At 38.5% G+C, this 25,024-nt stretch overlaps 1 protein-coding gene and 1 pseudogene across 3 annotated transcripts in view; one reads left to right on the forward strand and one right to left on the reverse strand.

Moving 5' to 3' along the window:
• Nucleotides 1-928: 928 nt before the first annotated feature.
• Nucleotides 929-2,386, reverse strand: LOC143410493 (isopentenyl-diphosphate Delta-isomerase 1 pseudogene; annotated as a pseudogene).
• An 8,467-nt stretch (nt 2,387-10,853) lies between these two features.
• Nucleotides 10,854-25,024, forward strand: part of Usp32 (ubiquitin specific peptidase 32) — a 173,567-nt gene continuing 159,396 nt past the window's right edge. For all 3 annotated transcript variants that reach the window (XM_076870083.1, XM_076870086.1, XM_076870084.1), the window contains exon 1: nt 10,854-10,936. In XM_076870083.1, the coding sequence (XP_076726198.1) occupies nt 10,879-10,936 (58 nt within the window). In that variant the 5' untranslated portion in view covers nt 10,854-10,878. The remainder of the gene's footprint in view (nt 10,937-25,024) is intronic.

Here is a 25,024-nt window from a genome sequence, read left to right on the forward strand (position 1 = left end):
GAAGTTCATGTATAAAAAGAAACTTACTTTCAACTCTTAGTTATCAGATAAAATTTTATTCATTTTTTTGGCAGGTTAAATTTAAGGTTTATTTTTTGGGAGGTGTTGGGGATTGATTGAACCCAGGCATGCTCTACCTCTAAGATATACCCCCATCCCCTTTTATTTTATTCTGTTTTGGAGACAGGGTCTTGCTGTTTCCCAGCCTGACCCCCCAGTCACTGGGATTACTGTTGTTTGCCCTTATGCCCAGCTAAATTAAATTTTATTTGCTATCTCTCTTTTTACAATAATGTTCCATACATTTTACAAACAGCTGTACGTGTATATGAGGGTATGATATAAAATATGTCAGTCGTTTTTTTCACACAATTTATTGTTATTATTATTATTGTTTTGGGGTACTGGGATTGAACTTAGGGGCACTTGACCACTGAGCCACATCCCCAGCCCTATTTTGTATTTTATTTAGAGACCGGGTCTCTCTGAGTTGCTTAGTGCCTTGCTGTTGCTGAGGCTGGCTTTGAACTCGAGATCCTCCTATCTCAGGCTTCTTAGCCTCTGGGATTACAGGTATGTCCCACTATACCCGGCACCACACAAATTCTTGTTGTAAAGTATCAATGTATCATATAAAAGTCATCCTAAAGGGGGCTTGAATTTTTTTTCTTTTTCTTTTTACTTGTAAGGGGGCACAAATTTAAAACAGCCTCATGCAGAGACACTTGTAATTCTAGAGAGACAGGATGTTGAGGCAGGAGGATTGCAAATTTGAGACTAGCCTGGGCTACTTAGTGAGACCCTGTCTCAATAGTAGAGCTCCCTGTGCTCAGTTCCTAATACCACAAAACAAATAGACAAAAACATTCTAAACTCACTAAATAGACATTTTTTTGGAGGTAATCATTTATCTACACATTCACATTCTCTATATTTTCTTGCCAATAAAATGTTTTGAATGATTTCATTTTCCCACCATTTAAAGAAAAATACTACCATAATTTGAAACCATGGAGTTATTTTAGTTTCACCATTGGCTGCTTTTTTTTAGGAAGTTCTTCTAGTCCTTCCTTTGACGCATAATAATAGGGTTAAATCTATTGGCATCTGGATTCAAAGTTATGTGCTTCCTAACAAACAGAATGTAATCAATTTCGTATTCACTCTGGATGCCATCAGATGGAGCCCTGTAAAGAATTCCTCTTCATTTCTTCTGAAGGATCCTCTCCCATGGGAATTCCCAGTTCAGCTCCTAAATGCCCCTGTGCTGCTCCAATGGCTACATTTTCTTCAGGCTCGCCTGGATTACTTAATGGATGAATATAAGAAGTATTGGTAAAACAACCTGGAAAGGTAATTTTTACATCTGATCTCTGCTGTAACAGGAGTTTATTAGAGTCAGTGTTGAGTAAGAAGACACTAAAAGCTCAGTGTAATGATCCTTTCTCAATGTTGTCATTCAGGTGACAATTCCTGATCTCAGTCCCAATTTTATTGTCACTGCCATCAATAGGAACACATATCTCTGCCAGGAGTTGAAACCTTGCTTCTCGAGATGATATGTATCTCAGGCATTTGTTACAAAAGGTGTGATCTGTCTTAGAATACTCAGGCCTGGAATTCAAGTAAGCCTAGGTATCTTGTTCTTTTAGAGCAAATTTTAGGCTGCCTAGAACTTCCTGTCAAGTACCACCCATTTATAACTCAGAGATCAAGAAATTCGACAAAAACAAAACAAACAAAAAACCGAAGAAACTCTTAGTCTACCTGAAAGCATTCTTCAGCTGCTTAACTGCTTATGATTCTTACCAAGAGTTAAAAGTAGGGAATACTACCTTGTTGGTTAATAATAGATTCTGATTTTTCAGTTGTTTTGGTAGCTATTTATTTATTTATTTTAGTTGTGGATGGACACAATATATTTATTTATTTTTATGTGGTGCTAAAGATGCAATGCAGGTGCATTGAGTCCACCACTGAGCCCCAGCCCCAGCCCAGCTAGCTTTGATTTTCTTGGTAGAAAAGGCGTTTCTGATGAGGCTAAGCTTCTTATCTGAGTTCTATTTCATGTTCCTGTGCTTTTACTCACATGTCTGTCTGTCTGTCTCTCCTTTCTCTTTTTCTCGGCAAGACCTCCTCTTTTTGGTACTGGGGATTATTAAACCCAGGGGCACTCTACCACTCAGCTACATTCCCAAACCTTTTTATTTTTTGAGACAGGATCTCACTAAAAATAAAAAGCCCAGGCTGGCTTAGAACTTGCTCTCCTCCTGTCTCAGCCTCCTTATTGGCTGGGATTACAGGTTTGCACCTCCACGCCTGGCTGCCCTCTCACCTTCTTTGCTTCCTGCCTTTCAGACTTTGCCTTCTCAGTCAGCTTGCTCATTCTCCATCTCCCTGAACTTCTCATTTTGGAAATTCCAATTACCTTGGAAGAGGATCACACCCTTGGAGATCTCATCCAGTCAGACAGCTTTAAATACCACCAATTGCTAATGACTTCTTCATTTGTACCTCCAGCCTGATTTTTCTAACTTCAGACTGAAATATCTAATTTTCTATTCAGTGTCTCCACTTGGATGTCTAATAGGCATCTCAAATATAACAGATCCAACTCAAAGCCAGACTCAGCCATTTAGCAAGGCCTTAAGCAACTTAGTGAGAACTTGTCTCAAAATCAAAAAAAAAAAAAAAAAAAAAAAAGGGCTGGTAAGGGATGAGGTTCAGTGGCAGAGAGCTTGCCTAGCATGTGTGAGGGGTGCTGGTTCGATCCTCAGCACCACATGAAAAAATTAATAAACAAAGATATTGTGTGTTCATTTAAAACTAAAAAAAAAAAATATTTAAAAACAAACAAACAACAACAACAAAACTGGGCTGGTGATGTGGATCTGTGGTTAAGTGCCCCTGGTTTGGATCCCTGATACACACACACAAAAAAAGTAACAGATCCAAACCTGAGTTCCTGGTCTTGACTCTTGACTCATAAACTTTCTCTTCCTAATGTCTGCCTCATCTTAGTGAGTGCATTTTTATCCTTCTAGTTACTTAGGTTATCAACTTTGGAGTCATCCTTCAAAATTCTATCAAATGTCCAAACCTAATCTATCAACAAATCCTGTTTACTCTTCTTTCAAAATAATATCTGGAAACCAGCTTCTCACAGTTTAAACCTCCTTGCCTGGATCACTGTAATAGCTTCCCAACTAGTCTCCTATTTGTCCCTTTTCCTCTCACTTCCATCTATTTTCAACACAGCAGTTAAATACATTTTTTAAAATCTATGTCAATGCACAAGGCTCTGGGTTCAATCCCCAGCACCACACACAAAAAAAAGCATGTCAGTGCTGGGGACATAGTTCAGAGGAAGAGCACTTACCTACCATATATGAGCCTTGTGCTTGACACCCAGCACCACACACATACTACTCACACACAAAAGTATGACAAATTTCTTCTCCATTAAAAAAAAAAAAAAAAAAAATCTTCAACAGTATCCCATTTTCTAGAGTAAGAGCCAAAGTCTTATTTTTTTAAAAAAATATATGCATACATATTTAGTTGTTGATGACCTTTATTTTATTCATTTATTTATATGTGGTGCTGAGAATTGAACCCAGTGCCTCATACATGCTAGGCAAGCACTCTACCACTGAGCCACACCCCGAGTCTTTAAGGAGGATTTACCCCACTCCCTTCCCTCACTCTGCAATCATACTTGCTTTTTTGCTGGTCCTCACACCAGCCAGGAAGTCTTCCACCTTAGTGACTAGGACAGTTTTCCTTGGATATCCACAATGATTGCTCCATCTTCTCCTTCAGATTTTTGGCTAAATATTATCTCCCCACCCCCGACCATTCTGGATGGTAACCTTCATCTTAGCACTTCCTGTCCCCCTCCTCTGCAATTTTTCTCCATAGAACATTGAATTTTCTATTCAATATCTATGACTTACCATTATTATTATTATTATTATTATTATTATTATTATTATTTTTACTTTTTTTGGTCATCCTTTTTCTACTAGAATGTAAATTACATAAAAGTGCATTTTCACTAAAGAGTGCCTAGAACATAGTGTACATGCTTTGTATTTGTTGGCATGAATGAACAGCTAATTTCATATTTATTCTTCAAAACTCACATTCCCCAGGCTTCCCTCCTTCACCCGACTCCTTCAGGTTGGCCTAATATTTCTCCCTATTATTGATTCCCATAATATATTTGTCTTTTTTTTTTTTTTTTAAGAAAGAGTGAGAGAGGGAGGGAGGGAGGGAGGGAGAGAGAGAGAGAGAGAGAGAGAGAGAGAGAGAGAGAGAAGTTTAATATTTATTTTTTAGCTTTAGTTATTGGCGGACACAACATCTTTGTTTGTATGTGGTGCTGAGGATCGAACCCGAGCCGCACGCATGCCAGGCGAGTGCGCTACAGCTTGAGCCACATCCCCAGCCCAATATATTTGTCTTGATCATAGTACTTCCCAGAGATTTTTTAAAAAACTTTATTTGTATTCACTAGAGATTAGCACACGGAAAGTGTTTTTAAAATAATTAAGACGAGGGCTAGAGATGGCTCAGTGGTAATGAATTTGCCTAGTATGAATAAGGCTTGGGTTCAATCTGTAGCAACACACACATACACACACACACACACACACACACACACACAAAGATGAGCTATTTCCAATATTTATACTAAATGTTAGAGCAATGGGGGAATGTTAAATAGGTGTGAGGGACTTGCCAACTTCTTCTTTTTTATATGAATTTCCTTCCCTTTTTTAAAAACCCACATCAGATACCCCTGCTGCCTGAGTACCAGTGACTGAACAGAGTTGCCAACATTTGTGTGTGTGTGTGTGTGTGTGCGCGCGCAAATGCTATTTTATAGCTTTTAAATTCATTTGGAAGAAATTAGGATTTTCAAAGACGGTAATTGTTGGATCAGTGACACCAAGCAAAATGTTTTGCCTCTACCTAAGACATAAATCACATGTTATATATGTAGCTTCATTTCCTAATTCCTTTACAGACTAATGATTTGCCCCATCCTCACTTCTTTTTTTTTTTTAGTTGTAGTTGGACACAATATCTTTCTTTTATTTATTTATTTTTATGTGGTGCTGAGGATCAAACCCAGGGCCTTGCCCATGATAGGTGAGCGCTTTACCTCTGGGCCACAATTCCAGCCCCTGCCCCATCCTCACTTCTGCTGTAAATCCCTAAGAGTTTTTAAATTATGGGGTTGTGTTTGTACTTCAGAGGTACAGTGCTTCCCTTGCATGTGTGAAGCACTGGGTTTGATCCTCAGCATCATATAAAAAATGATAAATAAAATTAAAGTATAAAACATTAAACAAAATACCACAATTACTATTAAATACTTGTGCATAGGCAAGGCAATATAGGAATTTTAGTCTTTTTTTTTTTTTTTTCGGTCCTTCCTTGCCTCTCTTCCTTCGCTCTTTCCAGTATAAGGGAATGTTACAAAGATTAAATGTTTAGCCAGGGATGCCTGTAATCCTACTTACTTGAGAGGCTGAGGCAGGAGGATTATGGATTACATAATTGCATTTGAGGCCAGCCTGGGCAATTTAGTGAGATCCTGCCTCAAAAAAAAGGGGGGTGGAGGGGGAGGTGGTGGTAGAGCTGTGAGTGTAGCTCAGTGGTAGAGGAGTCAGGTGTGAGGGACTGGGTTCACCATCCTACAAAAAAAAAAAAAAAATTACTCATAGGATTAGTGGGCAGTGTAAATTGTTTGCTAAGCATAGGTTGCTGTAAAACAGGAAAAGAGAACCTCTATAGTAGGTATATGTTGAAGGTTCCTACTTCTTTCCTATTCTTAGTTTTAGTTTAAGAGTCTTTTGAATCTTAAGCTTTTAGGGGATGGGCCCTATTGAAATGTTGCCAATTTTAAAAAGAAAGTAGAAATGTTTTTAATTGCAATTTAGAGAATGATTTATCTTTAGTCATTATTCTAATATTTGTAGGCCCTCTGATGCTTGCTTCACCACCTTCTTGATGTCATTGTAATGGCAGCTTTCTCAGACTGTAGGTCAGATTAAAGTCTGACACATTGTGGGTGGACACATGGAAGGTATTCTGGTAAGCTTCCTATTCGGTTCAGGGATGACCTTGCTCAAAGCAGTGGTAGCTCTGATAGACTTAGCTATGTTCTGGGCACCGTAATAGCCATCACACCCCAGTTTCCCAGAGGGCCATCCATGGTCTGAGTGGCAGCGATGGTATGGACAGTGATCATGAGTCCCTCTACAAGGCCAAAACTGTTTTGAATGACCATGGTCAGGTGGCTAAGAAGTTAATGGCACAGAATTAATTGCTACTGATCTTGAGGGAGTCATACTTCTCATGGTTTACACCTGTCAAAAACAAAGGGGCATCAACAGAAGGGGCAGAGATGATGGCCATTTGGCACTGCCCTTCAAATGAACCCAAGCCTTCTCCATGTATTGACGACCCCAGTGGACTCCAAGCATATTCAGTATCAGCATCACCCTATTCGATGTTGATAGAATCTTGCTCCTGGAAGATGAAGATGGAATTTCCATTGATGACAAGCTTCCTGTTCTCAGACTTAACTGTGTCACTGAATTTGCTCTGAGTTGAATCATACTGGAACATGTAGACTATATAGTTGATGTCAATAAGGGGTCATTGATGGTGACAATATCCACTTTTTCAGAGTCGAAAGCAGCCCCCGTGACCAGATGAGCAACATGGCCAAATCTGTTTAGTATGTTTACACCATCGTGTGTCCAGGATGCAGCTGGCACCACACAAGATGTGGTTGCCTGGTGTGGTTGAAGATACTCTTTATTAGAATACAATTGGTCCCACTTTTTAGGCAAGCAATTTGGCAACATCTATCAAAAGGTTTAAAGGTGAGGGCTGGGGATGCAATTTTATTTCTGGAAAGTCTGTTTATAGACTTACATATGAAAACAAGGATAGTTATTGCAGGGTATTTATTAAAGATTTTATTTGTCTAGAATGTAATACTTAACATTTGAAACAATCTAATATTCAATAGATGACTATAAAATGCATGCAATGGCATAATATGCATATGATAAAGAATAAGGTAGATTTACATAAAAAGCAGTTATGATTTACAGGTGAGTGAAATAAAGGAACTTTAGATGAGAATATATAGACCATGAAAAAGTATGTTAAAAAAGGAAGTACATTTGTATATTTTATATGCATGGAAAGTATCATGAGTGTAGTCATGAAAATTGGAATGATACACTTACCTCTATGAGATCTTTTATATATAAACACTTGACTACTGATGGAAATTTTTAAAATAAGCATTGTTATTTGCATAAAAATAGTTTGAAATTATTGTTTTGTGATACTTAGGATTTAACCCAGGGACACTCTACCAATGAGCTCTATCCCTAGTCCTTTAAAATATTGTTTAAAGACAGCATCCCACTAAATTGCCTCAAACTTGTGACTCTTTGGCTTTAGAATCCCTAGTAACTGAGATTACAAGTATATGCCACTGCACCTGGCAAGTCAACATTCTTCAGTGCAAATAAAAACATTAAGAGACTACATCTTCATTATGTGCCATTATAAGGTAACAAGTCACTAATACTGGAAAATTAGTTCTATTACTGTATAGTCACACTTTGATAGAGTGTTGGCCTCATGTTGCAGCAATCAAGTTATACATAGGGCAGGTCAGGTGCAGTGGTGCATGCCTGTAATCCCAGTGGCTCAGGAGGCTTCAGGAGGATTGTGAGTTCAAAGCCAACCTTAGCAAAAATGAGGTGCTAAGCAACTCAGACCCTGTCTCTAAATAAAAATACAAAATTGGTTCAGTGGTTGAGTGTCCCTGCGTTCAATCTCCAATAAAAAAACCAACAAACAAAAAAGTTATACAGAGATCAGGTGCCATTCCATGCTTCTTTATTCTATTGGCTTCTCTATCTCTAGCTTGGCTAAGCTTCTTTGGCAAGTTCTAAAATGACTATCCTTTTCTTATGTCATTTCTCTGGGAGCATAAACTGAGGAACACTGTCATTTAGGTTGCCCAACTGGAAGTAGAAATTACATAGCAATCTGCCATGCTTTAAATCTTTGTATGCACAACCCTTTCACAGGCATGTAATTATAGTTAAAGCGATGGTTTCCTAAGTACAACCAATGCTCCAAGTGAGGTGGCCGGCCAACTCTTCTATGGATTAAGTGAAACTGAACAAACTAAATGATTAATAGAATTCTTTTCAGCATGGCAAGTAGACTTTAGATTTTCTACATCATCAAACTTAAGTACTGTATCAATTTTAAGTTATAAAGTAATGTTTAACATTAGATTCCTGATTCTGTGTAATACAAATCAAAATGCAGATTTTGATCCTAGCCTAACATCTTAAATTCCCATCAGATAAAACTACCTGCCTCACTGCCTTTAATAATATGCTTAATTTAACTTAGACAAAGGAGAGAAAAAGCATTTCTTAGTTTGGTATCTCAACTCACAATTTTTAATCCATGATAAATTCTGTGATGGAGTGAAAATTTTTATAGCCCTAGAGGAAGCCAGACCTGAAACTTAAGTATGAAATTTTAAAAGTTCCCAAGTGTTTGTACTACTCTGAATCTTACATTATAAAGTTTTACTCTACTATTTCCTGAGTGTTTTGTAATAATTTATTATTGCATGAGATAAATTCCAATATTAGTCTCACCTTGCAAGTGGGTGAGTGTCACAAGAGAAAATAAGTTGCTTCAACAATTGAGTAGCTAAACACCCAAGTCAATCCTTCATACAGCAAGGTCATTTTTATGTACTGATTGTTTAGGACAGCAATAATGTTTCCAGCACATTGTAACTAAACTCTCCAGGAGTCTTTTCTCTTGTTACACTTTTCCTCTAGATTCACTTCCCATTAATTATGATAATCTAAGTCAGCACCCATACTGTGTAGACTGAAGATGACTGAGTTGTTTTGTCTGAAGACTGTGGGCTGTCTACACGGAACTGATGACCTGGAAATTAAAGGCTCTGAAATACATTCCCAACTCTCTGATTCATGGCCTTTCAGCAATGCAGCTAATCGTAGGTCTTAAAATTAACTGCCTCACAGTAAACTGGAAAGGGCAGCGTTGTGACTAATGCCACGCTGCTGATCTGGTCTGCCAGGAAAGGTGAGAAACAGAATATTACCTTCTTTCCCTGGCAGGGCATTTAATAATCTGTTGGCTTTAAGAACTAGAATCCTTTTGCTGGCCCTAAATTACCTAGTTGGCACTTTGAGTCAAATCTAATCCAGATGGTCATTTTTCAATGTTGTTTCCTAACCAGAAGCTTTATATTGTAATATGCCATTGCATTTATATGTTACATTTTGTCTACACATTCATGACACTTCCGTTGTTTTCATCTCTTGGCTACTGTGCATAACGCTGCCATAAACATGGGTGCAGATTCCCTTCTTTGAATTCTTTGGGGTATATATCCTTAAGTGGAATTGTTGGAGCATATGGTAAACCTGGGAAAGTTCGACATGTGCTACAAGATGAGCCTGGGAATTGCCAAGTGAAATAAGTCAGGCACAAAAGGGGAAATATAGTTCCATTCATAGGAAATACTCGAGTAGTCAGATTAATAGAGACAAAGGAGAGTGGTGGCCATGAACTGGTGTGGGGGATGATGGAGAATTATTTGTTCAGGGGAATATAACTTTCAGTCCTGCAAGATGAAGAAAAGGCCCAAGGATGGATGAGGTTAACGTCTGCATGATGTAAATACACTCCATATCACTGAATTCACAAGAAAATGACCAAAATGGTACATCGTTACATATATTTTATCATAAAAAAAAAAAAAAATGCAAGTCACTCCACCCTGGAACTGTCACTCCTGAAGCAGGATAAGCCTTTGGCAGAGCGGTTCCCAAAGAACAAGAGATGGGCAGGCTCGGAGACCAGAAGCTGGAGTTGGGGACCAGCGCTTGGATCTGCAGATGTAAAAGGAAAGCCAAGGCAGCTGGGCGGGCGGGGGAGATGACACGGAAAGGAAGGCGCGCTCTCCACTTTGTTACAAGATTTGCTTTCCTTAGGGATCTCCCCACTGGGAATGAGTTCTTTCGTCAGAGGAAAGCCTTGAGAGTCTTCTTTCCTTTCACAACTTCCAGTTAAAAAACCCCTTAACGTTAGGAGTTCTTTGCCTGCCCATTCTTTTCTCTGACGAACCGCACCCCTCAGACCCCCGCTCCCCAAGATCCCTCCCGTCTTCCATAGTGGGTCGCACCCGAAGATGCACCAACAGTCGGAGCTCGGTCCGAGGAGCCCAGAACGCCAGGGCGACGGGGATAGTCCCCGAGCGCCCCGGAAGTCACTTCCCTCGCTCCATCGGAGACGCCCCCTCGGGCCTCGCGTCCTGGGATTGGCGGGAAGACGATGATGCGTTACGTGCGGTGGTGCGGCCCCGCCCTTGCGTTCCTGCGCGCGGTTGGCGTGGGGCGGGGCGGAGTGTGGCCCCGGGCGGCCATTACCCGGAACAATCCCCGGCCTCGGGTCAGGTGACCCTCGGCGGGGCTAGCGGGAGGGGGGCCGAGGGGCGGGAAGAGGGCGTGAAGAGGGAAAGGAAGGGAGGAGAGAGAAGGGCGGAGTAGGAGGGAAGGGAAGGGAAGGGGGCGGGGTGGGAGCGGGTCACGTGATTCGGCATGGAGGCGGTGGCGGCGGCCTGGAGGAGCCGCCGGGGCAGTAGCCGCACTTGTTAGTGTTGGGGGAGGAGGGGGTCGGGGGACGCCAACACCGTCACCCCAGGACGCCGAGGAGAAGGCGGGCGGGGGGTGGGGGCGAGATCAGGCTCCGACCCCCGGCCGAGGGGATGAGGGGAGCATGGGCGCCAAGGAGTCACGGATCGGATTCCTCAGCTACGAGGAGGCGCTGAGGAGAGGTGAGGGGGGAGGGGTCTGGGCGAGCTCCCGGGGAGGCCGGCGACGGGCTGCCCGGGGAGTGGGTGACCAGGGGAGGGAGAGGAGGTTGAGGGCGTGGAGCGCCTGAGGCGGAAGGCAGAGGAGGCCGGCAGGGGGAATATTCTCGGGAGAGAGGTTGGGTGGGAAGCTGTGTTTGGGAATTGGGACCTTATGGAACGGGCGAAGCTTTCCCAGAGAGAGGGGTATCCAGGGCTTGCAAGGCAGTGCCTATGCTTACTGGTGGCGTTGCTAATCCTGGCTGTGTCCAGTTAAGACCTCCTCTCCCCCCTTTTCTTGGGTAGCTCCCAACCCTTGAGGCCCCCTTCATCCTTCACTGCCATTTTTTTTTCATATCACTCCTTTATAAAAACCTCCAGCAATATCCTAAGCTCGTTCCTAACAGCTTTGGCTTGGAAGGAGAGACTCGAGGCGGCTGCAAAGCGCTCTTTGCTGCTAGAACTCCCTTCCTATTGGGGAGTCTGCTTTTTTCTAAGGGCCTTTGCCTGTCTCTTGGAGAACTATGGCCATCCACTCCTGCCATCTCTCACCCTTGAGCGGCTGACTTTGATAAGAAGGACCTGAAATGAAGTTGTGTTTGAGGTGAGATGAGACCGGACAGCTGGTGTTGCCACAAGACCTTGTCTTAGGTTTCATCTCTTCAGACGTTGAGTTTTTTTTTTTTTTTTTTTAACTGCACTTGATTTCCAGTCTAATCCCCCCACCCTCTAAATGGCATTCGGAAATCCAGCATTGTGATACTGTGGTATAGCTCCCTTTAGACACTGGCCTTGCTGCCAGTCTTGGCCTGCTGCTATTGGCTTTGATACACAGTGTGTTGTTAACAGCACCAACCCCCTACCACTTACTCTGATACCGCTGTCCATGATCGCTAAAGCACGCTAACTGGAAGTGTCTGTTGCACAGTTTATGGCCAAAATGTGACTTAATTTTTCATGACTGGGATTTGAGTGTGTGTATGTGCCTTGTATTTCTTTTCGACGTTTAATGGATTTTCTTGGTAAGAAGTGAACATTAAGCAGATTAGGTGCTAGGCATTATTACTAACAGGTTTCTAAGTCAAGAAACCGGCCATGCTCCAGGTGGTTTTAGTAGCTAAGGATATAAAATGAAAATCAGATTAAAAGGCATTCAAAAATTAGAATATATATATATATATATGAGGGATAAGTTCAGTGGACCATCACAAGACAATAACATACAGAATTTTAGATGTATTTGTTGTGGACTTAACACAATAACAAAAAATATGCCTTTTATATCTTTTTTCCCCCTACAGAACAGTATAATGATTGTTCTTAAGCACAATCTCACTTGAACTCCCCCCACCCCCCCTGCCTCAATATGAGAAATATTCCAAATTCTTGATGTGTTTCCAGCTCTAGTAGGCTAGTCATTTCCGGGATGCTGTTGAGCCTGACAGGTCTGGCCTCAATTAGGCAATGGCTTACATGGTAAGAGGACATCAGTCAAACTGACTTACAGCTTTAAGGTTCAGAAGTGTTGCTGAAGTTTGAGGGTGTGAATGCCATTGATGCACCTGGCATTAAAAAATTCTAAAGTTAACTTTTACCCAACTCTAGCTTGCTTAATTATATAAAACTAAGTCTGTATTTTTAAGTGTAAAGGAAGTTAGTGATGCATTCTAAACTTATTTAACTGAGGTTTTTGTTTAATTTATTATGTAGTTTCTGTTGAATTAAAAAAAAAATTTTTAGTTGTAGATGGACGCAATATATTCTATTTTTTAATTTTTATGTGGTGCTGAGGATCAAACCCAGTGCCTTATGCATGCGAGGAGCACTCTACTGCTGAGCTCCACCCCCAGCCCCTCTTTCTGTTGAATTTTAAAACATGTATTTGAACAAATTGTTAAAACCTTATTTGTAAAGATTGAATGCTTTTTATCAGTTTTGCTATAGAGGAAAATTAAAGCAAAAAAGAAGAACAAGTTGATAAAGTAGCATTTCACCATCATCATTTTTTTTTTTCTTTCAGTTCTGGTTATTGGACTCAGGGCCTTGTCCATGTTAGGGAGAAGCTCTACCATTGAGCTATATCCCTGTTCTTTTTTATTTAAATTTGGGACAGGGTCTTGCTAAATTGCCCAGGCTGATTTAGAATTTTCAATCTTTCTGCCTCATCCTCAGAATTAGCTGGGATTACAGGTATATACCACCTTGGTGGGCTACAAAGTAGCATTTCTAAATGTAAACAAGGAGCCTTTTTCTTTTTCTTTTTTTTTTTAAAGTAGGTAACTTTTAAATATGGTGCTGTTTACTCAAGTAAATGTGGGACTTTAATGTAGAATTTCTTTCAGAAAGGTTACAGAAGTTGTTTATAGAGATTTTTTTAAAATATTTTTTTTAGTTGTAGTTGGACACAACTAACCTTTATTTTATTTATTTATTTTTATGTGGTACTGAGGATTGAACCCACCGCCTCACACATGCTAGGCACTAGATGAGTGCTCTACTGCTGAGCCACAACCCCAGGACCTTTTTAATTTTTTTTAAAGGGGCACTTTTATTTATTTATTTTTTTAATATTTATTCACAATACCTTTATTTCACTTATTTATTTTTTACATGGTGCTGAGGATCGAACCCAGGGTCCCTCGCATGCGGGACTCTACCGCTGCACTCTACTGCTGAACCACAACCCCAGCCCCTTTTGTTTTGATATCCTGAACTGAAGGATTCTCCTGCCTCAACCTCCCAAGCGGCTTCCTGCTACCACTCTCAACTTAGAGAGCTTTTGATGAAACTAAAAAATGATCTGAAAACCTTTTATTGGCAGTTGAATAATCTACATAAATACTAAAATCTGCATCACTTAGTTTCAATTGTTTGTTTTTAGTGTATAAGGTGAGTGGTGTCAGGGAAATAGGATTTGTCATTTCACATTACTCTAATGTGAACTATGTGAATCATTATACAGGTAAAAAATGAGCTCGATGAAACTACTGAAATATTTGTCCCTTGGCTCTAACTAAATGATTGAATACTATTGCTTGTTCATAATTAAATAGCATTAAAAATACACTCCAATAAGTATTATCACAAACAAACATGGAATTGTAGGCAATTTATCTTGCAAAGAGGACCTTAGAAATGAAGTCTTATGTTAATGACAGATAACTCTGGATCTGAGTGAAGGATGCCTAGTGACTCATTTACATTTGAGAAGCTCTAGAAATTAGGAAGATTGGATTTGCAACCTATTTTAGGTAGACTGTATGTCAGTTACATAAACCTTAACATGTTGTCTGAAAGTATACCTTTAAACATTTTTAAGGAGATGTGTAAGTGGTAGTTTTTTATTTTGGGTTCATATCTTGAGTAGAGCATAAGGGAAGACTTGACTCTTGTTAGTGCATTCGATATCTAGAGAAGTATGCCTATTGTATTTCATTGATGCTGAGAATTTTAGCAGCTATATTCTTCATTTCACTTCTCTTATTGCATCTGTTTGTTGCTTTTTTGGGGGCGAGAGTACTGAATCTTGAACTCGGGCCTCAAGAGCCCTGCCACTGAACTACAATCCCAGCCCTTTTAAGAAAAATTCAGTTTGAGCTAGAGTCTTGCTGATTTGCCCAGGATGACCCCAAACTTGTGATCCTTCTATTATACCCTCCCAAGTATCTGGGAGTACCAGATTGTGTCATCATGCTTGGTTTATAGCTTGTGCATTTTTTTTTTTCTTCAGTACTGGGGATTGAACCCAGGGGTGTGTTACCACTGAACCTCATCTTATCCCCCACTTCCACCATCTCATACCCTCCCCCTTTTTTTGAGACAGAATCTTACTAAATTTCCCAAACTGGCCTTAAACTTATCCTCCTGGCTACTTGTGTATTCTTAAAATTATATTTTAAGTTCTAGGAACATAGCATTAAAAAACATTGTGCTGGGTACAGTGATGCAGATTGTAATCCTAGTGACTTGGGAGGCTCAAGTAGGAGGATTACAAGTTTGAGGCTTCAGCAATTTAGCAAGAACCTATTTCACAAAACAAAACGACACCTGGGTTGGGGATGTAGCTCAGTGGTAAAGTGCCCCGTACCACATAATACAAATAACAAAAAGTATTGAAAGAAAGGTGAGTTGCAGTTTGTTTAGCATTTCAGAACTCAAATCTTAAAAAATCTTCTCTAGTTCTCTCCTTCCTTTTATCCTCTGGAAATAAAATTATAAGAGTGCGCGCATGTACACACTTTCTGAATTAAATGGTTCTTGACTTTTCAGTTGTGGTAATAAAATATAGTGGATAAATTTTTCTAATTTCCTTTTTTTTTTTAGATGGACAGCATCCTTTTATTTTATTTGTTTATTTTTATGTGGTGCTGAGAATTGAACCTAGTGCCTCACAAGGCAAGGGCTCTGCCACTGAACTAGAGCCCCAGCCCTTCTAATCCCCTTCTTTAATTAGAATTTGGCACTTATTTTGGACTAAGTAGTGGGCTGATGAACTATAGTGTGTCAGAAAGTTATATTGTGGATTTATATTTTGATTGTTCCTTTGCTCATTTATTCAGCAAGTTTTTACTGAACTCTGGTTATGAATTAGGCATAGATGAAACAGATAAGAATAAGTCCCTTTCTCTAGGATCATATATCCTGGGTCAATGATCTCCATGTGTACCTTAAAGTATATACAAGACTCTCCATAAATAGTGGTAATAAAATATTAGAACTTTGATCTGAAGTTCTAACTTGAGTATGTTTAATAATGGACACAAACTATTTAAAAGTAGTCTATATGCATGTCATTTATAAATGATTAATATGTGGTATATTAAGTGCCTTAGTGCCTTAAAAGGAAATGCTATGGGAATACAGAGTTAGGTTTGGGTATCTGTCTTGGAAGTGCCCCTAGTCTTGTACTCATTTCATAATATGTGCTCAAAAATGACAGGTTAAAGAATCTAATTTCCTGATCCCTTATAGGTGGTTGTATTTGCTGTTAGAAAAATTATTTTGCGGGCTGGGGTTGTAGCTCAGTGGTAGAGCACTTGCGTGTCATGTGTGAGGCCCTGGGTTTGATCCTCAGTACCACATAAAACTAAATAAACAAAATAAAGGCATTGTCCATCTACAACTAAAAAAAAAAAAAATTATTTTGCTTATCCACCAATCCTAGGATGCATTAAAACACTAACTCCCTAACCAAGATTTTGTTCACCAAGTTTCTGATTATTACCATTATAATTTCCTTAGTTTAATACTTACTGTGATGTTAGCTAAGCTAGTTTAGCATAATATCAGCCTCTGAATGAAAACTTGAGTTTCACAGCATTATTTATTCTGTCATTAAGCCTTTATTTTTCTTCATCTGAATTTATTAAATTCACCAATAACTTTCTAACATTTAGAATAGATCCTGGCCTGTTCTTATTACTTGTAAAGGAGAAAAATGAGGATTTTTAAAATTGGTCTGCTCATATGTAGTTAGGTAGGTGCCATTCTTCATAATCTCCAATTTTTACATTTGAAGATTCAGTGACAAATATACCAGTGAACACTGGATTTTGGGGGATGAGCAGGATGAGATGACATCAGTTGCTTATTAGTCCTACTTACCAAACTGGACAGCTTTTGTTTGTTTTTGTTGTTCATTGTCTTTGTGCTTAAATGAGACTTTACAGTGGCAGCCCTCAGGGTTGCTTTCCATAAAAATGTGCAATTTCAAGTGAGTTGGGATTGTGATGCCCAACCAGTAGCCAGATATTTTCAAAGGAGAAAGGGAAGATTTTTGGCACTTGGAAGATTTTTGACTTGGTTGCAGAAAAGTAATTATTATTATTAGGGTACTGATTAGTATTATTTCTATGACTATAGAAAATCTGTTTTTTGAGCAGTAGAAATTGAGGTTGACAGTTTGGATTAGAAGTTTTAATGTTAAACAGCTGCAGTGGTGGATTTTATTTATTAATTAAAAGTTAGTTTTCTCGTAGTGGTGCTGAAAAAACAAGGATGGGACTGACAGTTATTTTCATACTGTATCCAGGAAGTGTGGCTTCTCTTTAGAGGGCTTATTTATGTTTCTATTTTTGCCTTTTGGACCTCATGATATTTGTGTTTAAATTGAGATATTTAATTCTTTTCTACATGCCAGTAAGTTCTTCTCATTTAATAATAGGGAGCTCATGGAGGTTAGTGATGGATATTTAATTATTGACAAAAAAGCCTGATAAAACTGTGTTTTTGAGAATATACTATTATAGTTAGAAACTTATCACTTCAACACCTACCTATTCAAAGATGACGGGTATTCAAGGCCTTTTCTTACCATCCCTCTTTATTAGGGAGTTAGTACTCATTAACCCAAGACTTTTTTTTTTTTTTTTAATATCTTTATTTTATTTTTATGTGGTGCTGAGAATCGAACCCAATGCCTCATGCATGCTAGGCGAACGCGCTACCACTTGAGCCACATTCCCAGCCCCACCAAGACTCTTTATTTTAGGAAATTCTCAAGTTCATTATTATCTTATGAATGAGATTTGGGAAAAATTGATATTTTAAAACCTTTCTATAACATGTTTCTTGATACTGGACTGCATTAAAAGCAAAGTTATACTAAATAAGGTTTTACAGAGGAAGTTCTCTTTCATTTCTATAAAGAAGTTAGGTTGTTCAAGTATCTTACCCCTTTGGAAAAAGCCTTGTAACATTCACTGTGGTTGTTTTTTGATAATATATGAGATTCTGTAGAAATTCCTTTGTGAAAAGAATTCTTCTATCAAGATAGGGCTCCACTAGTCTTACCCATGACAGAAAATGGCACCAATATTCCAACCTAGTTGCTTAAGCCAAAAATCTGGAGACATCTCAGTTTTTTACTCTCTAACCTATTTCCTTATCTCCAGTTTGAATCTGTTACCAGATTCTGTTACTTTGGGGGCCAGTCTTTTTTTTTTTTTTTTGGTTAATGTTTATTTTTTAGTTTTAGGTGAACACAATATCTTTATTTTACATGTATGTGGTGCTGAGGAGCGAACCTAGTACCTCATGCATGCTAGCACTCTACCACTGTGTCATAACCCCAGCCCTGGGGGGCAGTCTTTTAACTTCTGCTGCTCATCTTCATTGCTTCTACTCTAGTCCCAGCTCCTGTCATCTCTTGCTAAGACCATATAGTGGGTTTATAATGTCACACTGTAGTATGCTCTTATAATCCAAATCAGATCTTCTATCCTTTCTTTAAAGCTTATTATTATGTTAGGGAAAAAAATATAATCTTTGTAGTGGTCTACAAGGCCTAAATTACTTGTCTCCTGCTTAAAATTCCAACCTCAGTCATAGTAATTTCCCTTTTGTCTTCTTTATACTAGCCACATTAGCTTTCTTTTTCTTTTTGGAACATAATTGTGGCTTGCCACCTTTGCATTTGCTGCTTTCAGCTTGGAAAGACTATTTACAAATTTTCACACATCTAGTTTATTTTCATACCTGATGCCCCAGCTCAGATGCATTGAGGAGGTCTTGTTTATCACCTTATATAAAGTGGTATTCTTCTGTCACTCTTGTAATATTCTGAGTGAATATTAGTTTGTAGCCTTTCTGTATGATTATTATGTTTATTTTCAGGTGTGTTGCTGAATCTGTGGTACTAAGATAGGTGCAGTGCTTGCTTATTTGTTTGCAATACTGGGGATTGAACCCAGGAGGGCTCTACTACTGAACTACATTCCAAGCCCTTTTTAAATTTCCTGTTTTGAGACAGGGTCTCACTAAACTGCCTGGGCTGGCCTAGAACTTTGAATCCTCCTGCCTAAGCCTCCTGAGTAGCTGGGATTGCCTAGTGTATATTAAATGCTTGATAAATTTTGGATGGTTGGGGGAATGTATAAATGTGTAATTTGTCAAGAGATGTAGAAAACTTGTATAATGTTTGTAAGTTTGGGACTAAAAAATAGAATATAGACAGGAGTTGAATATACTAAGCAACACGAGTCTCAGATTATTTTCCTTTTCAGCAGCTTTAAAAAAGTTTTTGCTAAAAGTTTTGAACAATAGTTAAAAATATATTAGTCTTAAATATAATATATGCTTTATATATTGTGACTTGTTTCAAATATTTAAAAGTTGATATCTAACATAAATACTTGAGACAATAGAATGGGAATAAAGTAACTTTTATGCTTATGTGAACATGAGAGTACTTTTTTTTTTTTTTGGTGGTACTAGGAATCAAACCCAGAGGTGCTTTGCCCCTTAGCTATATCTCCAGCCTTTTTTAAAAAAATACATATTTTAAAAATATTTATTTTTTAGTTTTAGGTGGACACGATATCTTTATTTTGTTTTTATGTGGTACTGAGAATTGAACCCAGTGCCTCACGCATGCTAGGTGAGCGTGCTACTACTTGAGCCACATCCCCAGCCCTAAAAAATATTTTTTATAGTAGATGGATACAATACCTTTATTTTATTTTTATGTGGTGCTGAAGATCCAACCCAGTGCCTCACACTTGCTAGGTGAGTGCTCTACCAACTGAGCTACAAACCCAGCCCCCATCTCCATCCCTTTTTATTTTGAGACAGCCTCTTACTTAGGTGCCAGGACTGGCTTTGAACTTTTAATCCTATTGCCTCAAGTCTCCTGAGTTGCTGGCAAGTCAGATGTGTGCCTCTGTGCCTAGTACATTTAACTTAGAGGGGATCTCCTTGATTCCCAGGTTGTCCTTGAACTCCTGGGCTTAGGTGATCCTCCTGCCTTGGCCTCTGAGTAGCTGGAATAGGGACTAGCCGCCATAAATACTTGGCTGCCTTACTGGGTAAAAAGCTCCCCCCCCCACCCGCATGGTGCTGGGGATCAAACTCAGGGCCTTGTGCATGTTAGGGAAGCACTACCACTGAACTACATCCATAGGCCCTCTTTTTTCTTTTTTTTTTTTTTTACTAGCTCCTTTTTCTTTTATACTTCATGGCTAATGCTTCCCCCATTTCTTTTCTTCATTTGGTTTTTATCACAGTGATAGATGACCAAAATTTAGAATCAAATAATAATACAAGGCTTATTACTGAAAACAGGTGTACATACCCTTAATTCCTGTCTCCTCCACCAGTTTTCCTTTCCTCCATCAGCCAGTGCCTTGAATATTTTAAATTTCTTGGTTTGCTCTTTGTTTATATATTTCAAAATAATATGCTTATTCTGCTACTTTTGTCCATTTAAGGCTTATTTATTGGCTTCCAACTATTGAACATGAGGATTTAGCTGTATGTTCTACCAGTTCACCAAACATACAAATATATTTCTCCTGTCTTCCCATTACCTCATTCTTAGTGTGTGTGTGTGTGTGTGTGTGTATTATACACACACACACGTACATATAATAATTTTGGTTAAATTAGTGTCAGTGTTTACATTATTAGATCTTTTTAAATGTTCTTCAAAGCTAAGCCATTTAATATGGTAGGATTATTTTTCTTTTGCTTACATGATTTTCTTATTTTTTTTATCTTTATTTTATTTATTTATTTTTATGTGGTGCTGAGGATCGAACCCAGGACCTTGCACATGCTAGGCGAACGCTCTACCGCTGAACCACAATCCCAGCCCTGATTTCCTTATTTTAATAATTGCCTTTTTTTGTTGTTTGCAACTGGTTTTATAATTCTACCTCAAAAGCTTCTGTCTTCTCCATATATTCAGATACGTCATAAGTTGTATATCCCGTTTTCTGTATCCCTTGTTTCCCCTTTATTTATTTATTCCATATTGGTGGAGCTCATTTTCTGGTAGCTTCTTAGAAAAGGTGTCCACAAGGTAAAGTTTCTTGTATCTCTACTTTTTCCTTCTCTTTAGTTTTCAAGAGCTTCTGTTTCTTTTATCAGTTAATTATTCTGAAAGTGTCTTTTAATAATCATTATGCTTGATCTCTGGTCATTTGGATTTTTTTTTTAAACGGAGAGAGAATTTTTTAATATTATTTTTCAGTTTTCAGTGGACACAACATCCTTGTTTTATTTTTTTATGTGGTGCTGAGGATGGAACCCAGCGCCCCACGCATGCCAGGCAAGTGCGTTACCGCTTGAGCCACATCCCCAGCCCATCATTTGGATTTTGGTTTAAGACTTAGGACAGTTTTCATTGCAGTGATCAGAGACTGGGGTTTCGAAATGCAGTTTTCATGACATACCAGTAGACTATAAAACTCCACGAGGGTAAGGACATATGTATCTGTCTTAACTGGTATGTTCCTAGTACTTGTGTAGTGCATACCAAATATTAACTACCAATTCACATTTGTTGAAGGAGTGAATTGGATATCAAAGCAATCTTTTCTAAAAACTAGGTTGTATTTAGTGGAAAGTTAGGGTGTGTGTGTGTGTGTGTGTGTACGTATGTATCTTAAGGCTTATAATTGTATGTGTATTTTACTTTTAAAAATAGTTGCATTCAATATGTCTGTCATTTTTGGCTCTACTTTAAATATGGTTTTGGAATTTCTTGATGAGCAGCTGTGGTAGGAAGCTGTGGAGCCTTCTAACAGTTGTAGATTAATAAATTTGGTTTGGAGATTCTTTAGTTTATCAAGCATCCAATGAACTCTTTCACTGAGAGGAGTGGAGGTTTATAGACTGATGTTATTCTTTGTCAGAGATGCTAACTTGATAGCATATACAAGGTCCTGGCATCAATCCCCAGCACCACCAAAAACAAAGACAAAAACAAAAAAAAAGCTGACTTGTGGAACCACTGGTAGTATAGAAATTCAAATTGAAATTGATAGAAGATTGCCAAGCAAATATATTTAAATAGTAAAAGAAATAGGAGATCACCTGAATGAACACTTGGCAGAAAACAATGTCTCACAGAAAAACGTTCCAAAGTTGGAGGTGTAACTCAGTGTTAAAAGTGCTTGCCTAACGTGTGGGGCGCTGGGTTTCATCCCTAGCACCACAAGGGAAAACAAAAAAAGTTTTACATTTTGAATGGAACATATTTTAAGTTTTTTTTTTTAGTTGTAAATGGACAGCATTTCTTTATTAATTTTTGTATGCAGCGCTAAGGATGGAACCCAGTACCTTATACATGCTAGGCAAGCTCTCTGCCACTAAGCCCCAGCCCACATATTTTTTATATTATTTTAGTAGAGTCCCAAACTTATTTTTCTATAACTTTTTGTATATGTTTCATGTCTTTACGAATTACACAGGCCCAAGCCAGAAACCAGGCCATTAATTGAAATACTTTTCCTTCTTTTTTTCATATTTAATTTAATTATAATACTACCTCTTTATACCTTCTTATCTTCTATTCTCCATCTGTAAAGTCATCAACTTAGATTAGACCTTCATGTGTACCTTGGACTGTACCTTGCCAATCTATTCTTTATATTTTTACCAAAGTAATCTTTCTAAGCTCAGCATGGCAAACTGGTAGTTTCTGTGATTTGGTTTCTCCCTGAACTCATATGTCTTTGCAAATGGAGTGGAGGATTATAGTCTGATCTTGAAATATTCTACTTCTCCACAGGTTCTCCCTTTCTTCTTTTATATACATATGTATGTATATATATACACACACATATAGTTTTTTAATTGTAGATGGATACAATACCTTTATTTCATTTATTTTTTAATATGGTGCTGAGGATTGAACCCAGAGCCTCACATATGCTAGACAAGTGCTCTAGTACTGAGCCGTACCCCCAACTCAACTCCCCCTTCCTTTATTACTTACATGTAGTAAAATGTACACATTTTACTGTATGGCTTGATGAAATTTTAGGTGTGAGCCCAAGTAACCACCATGCAAAATCAAATATATTCAGAGACTGGGTCTTGCTGAGTTGCTCAGGGCCTTGCTAAGTTGCTGAGGCTGTCAAGTTCAACTTGTGATCCTTCTGTCTGAGCCTCCTGAGCCACTGGGATTACAGGTGTGCACCACCATGCCTGAGTCACTCTCCCTCTCTTTTTTTTGTTTTTGATTCTTTTTAAAGTTGACATTTATTTATTTATTTATTTGTATGTGGTGCTGAGAATTGAACCCAGTGCCTCACACATGCTTGGCAAGCGCTCCATCACTGAGCTACAACTCCAGCCCCTGATTCTCAATTTTAAGACTAAAATTGAAGCATTGTTTGTATTTATTTATTTATTTACGTTACACATGACAGTATAATGATCTTGACATATCGTACATTTGAATCAAATGGGGTATAATTTCTCATTTTTCTGAGTGTACAGGTTGCAGAATCACATTGGTTTGAAGCATTCTTTCTGTGAAGGGAATTGCTAACAAGATTAATTTCTAGTGTCTTGAAATTAGGGCCAGTGTGTTTATTTCTAGCAGTTGACATAGTGGTAGGCATGCTTATCAATGAACTGGCATGTATCTTTCCCTTGAACTATCAGGCCAGATTTTTTTTTTTTTTTAATATTCTTTTAGTTGGACACAATATCTTTATTTATTTTTATGTGGTGCAAGGGATTGAACCCAGTGCCTCATGCATGCTAGACAAGCGCTCTACCATTGAGCCACAACCCCGTCCCCAGATTTTTTTTTGTGTGTAATATTCTTTTTGGTTATACATGACAGAGAATGTATTTTTTTTTTAAAAAAAATAGCTTTATTTGGTTAACATGACAGTAGAATGCACTTTGATGCATCATCTATAATGGAGTATAATTTCTCGTTCTTCTGGTTACATATGTTGTAGAATCCCACCAGTTGTATAGTTATATATGTACGTAGGGTAATAATGTCTGATTCTTTCTACTATCCTTCCTCCCCCTAGCAGAATGTATTTTGACATATCATACATACATGGAGTATATATAACTTCTCATTTTTGTAGTTGTACATAATGTGGAGATACACTGGTCATGTATTCATATATGAATGTAGGAAAGTTATTCTACTGTCATTCTACTGTCTTTTCTATTTTCCAATTCTCATTCCTTTTCTCTTCTCCCTACTCTCCCTGTTCAATCTGGTGAAGCCCCTCCCATTGTGAGTCAGCATCCACATATCAGAGAGAACATTAGGCCTTTGGGTTTTTGGGATAGTCTCCAATTCCATTCATTACCAGCAAATGCTATAATTTCATTCCTCTTCATGACTAATACTCTATTGTATATATTTACTACCTGACCAGGTCTTTTATATTAAAAAATATTTATTTTTTAGTTGTAGTTGAACACAATATCTTTATTTTGTTTATTTTTATGTGGTGCCTAGGATCGAACCCAGGGCCCAGCATGTGTGAGGTGAGCATTCTGCTGCTGAGCCATAACCCCAGCCCACTGATCAGATCTTTATAATCAAAACTAAGCCCTGGAATTGAGCTGTATTAGAAGCTTTCCCTAACACTGCCCTTATTCTTCCTCCTCTGTTTTGCTATAAAGAACTTTGTAGTAGTCATCCCAATACATTACAGCTGCTAGTTTGATTGTCTTTATTTTTTTGATGGATTTCAAAATAAGGATTAAGGGGCTTAGAGGTGACTAGCAGGGGCTTATTAAAATGTTAATTGAGATTGTGGAACTTCTCCCTCTTGCCTGCCTACTGAGAACAGCCCTCTGATCCATGGGAACAAATGTTGACTGAAAGAAGGGATAACTTGGTGCTCTATGAATAAAGAAAGCTGACAGAAAAAAGCTAGTAATGATAATCTATTAAGTTGTAGATTTTTTTGGGGGGCGTTGTACTGGGGATTGAACTCAAGGGGACTCAACCACTGAGCCACATCCCCAGCTCTATTTTGTATTTTATTTAGAGACAGATTCTGTGAGTTGCTTAGTGTCTCGCTTTTGCTGAGGCTGGCTTTGAACTCAAGATCCTCCTGCCTCAGCCTCTGAAGCTGCTGTGATTATAGGCATGTGCCACTGTGCCTGGCTAAGTTGTAGTTTCAATGGAATAAATCATTGTTTGACTGATGTTGTTTATGTAAATAGTCAAATATTCCAGAAATATCAACATTTATTATTAAGGCATTATAAATAATGCTTCCTAGTCCTAAATTAAAGTTATTTGAACCCGTGAAGCACTCAGTAGTAAATATAAAAGAAAGAAGAAGACCTTTTATGTAAAGG

This window comes from Callospermophilus lateralis, chromosome 11 (assembly GCF_048772815.1).
Source record: "Callospermophilus lateralis isolate mCalLat2 chromosome 11, mCalLat2.hap1, whole genome shotgun sequence".
In the NCBI taxonomy this organism is placed as follows: domain Eukaryota; kingdom Metazoa; phylum Chordata; class Mammalia; order Rodentia; family Sciuridae; genus Callospermophilus; species Callospermophilus lateralis.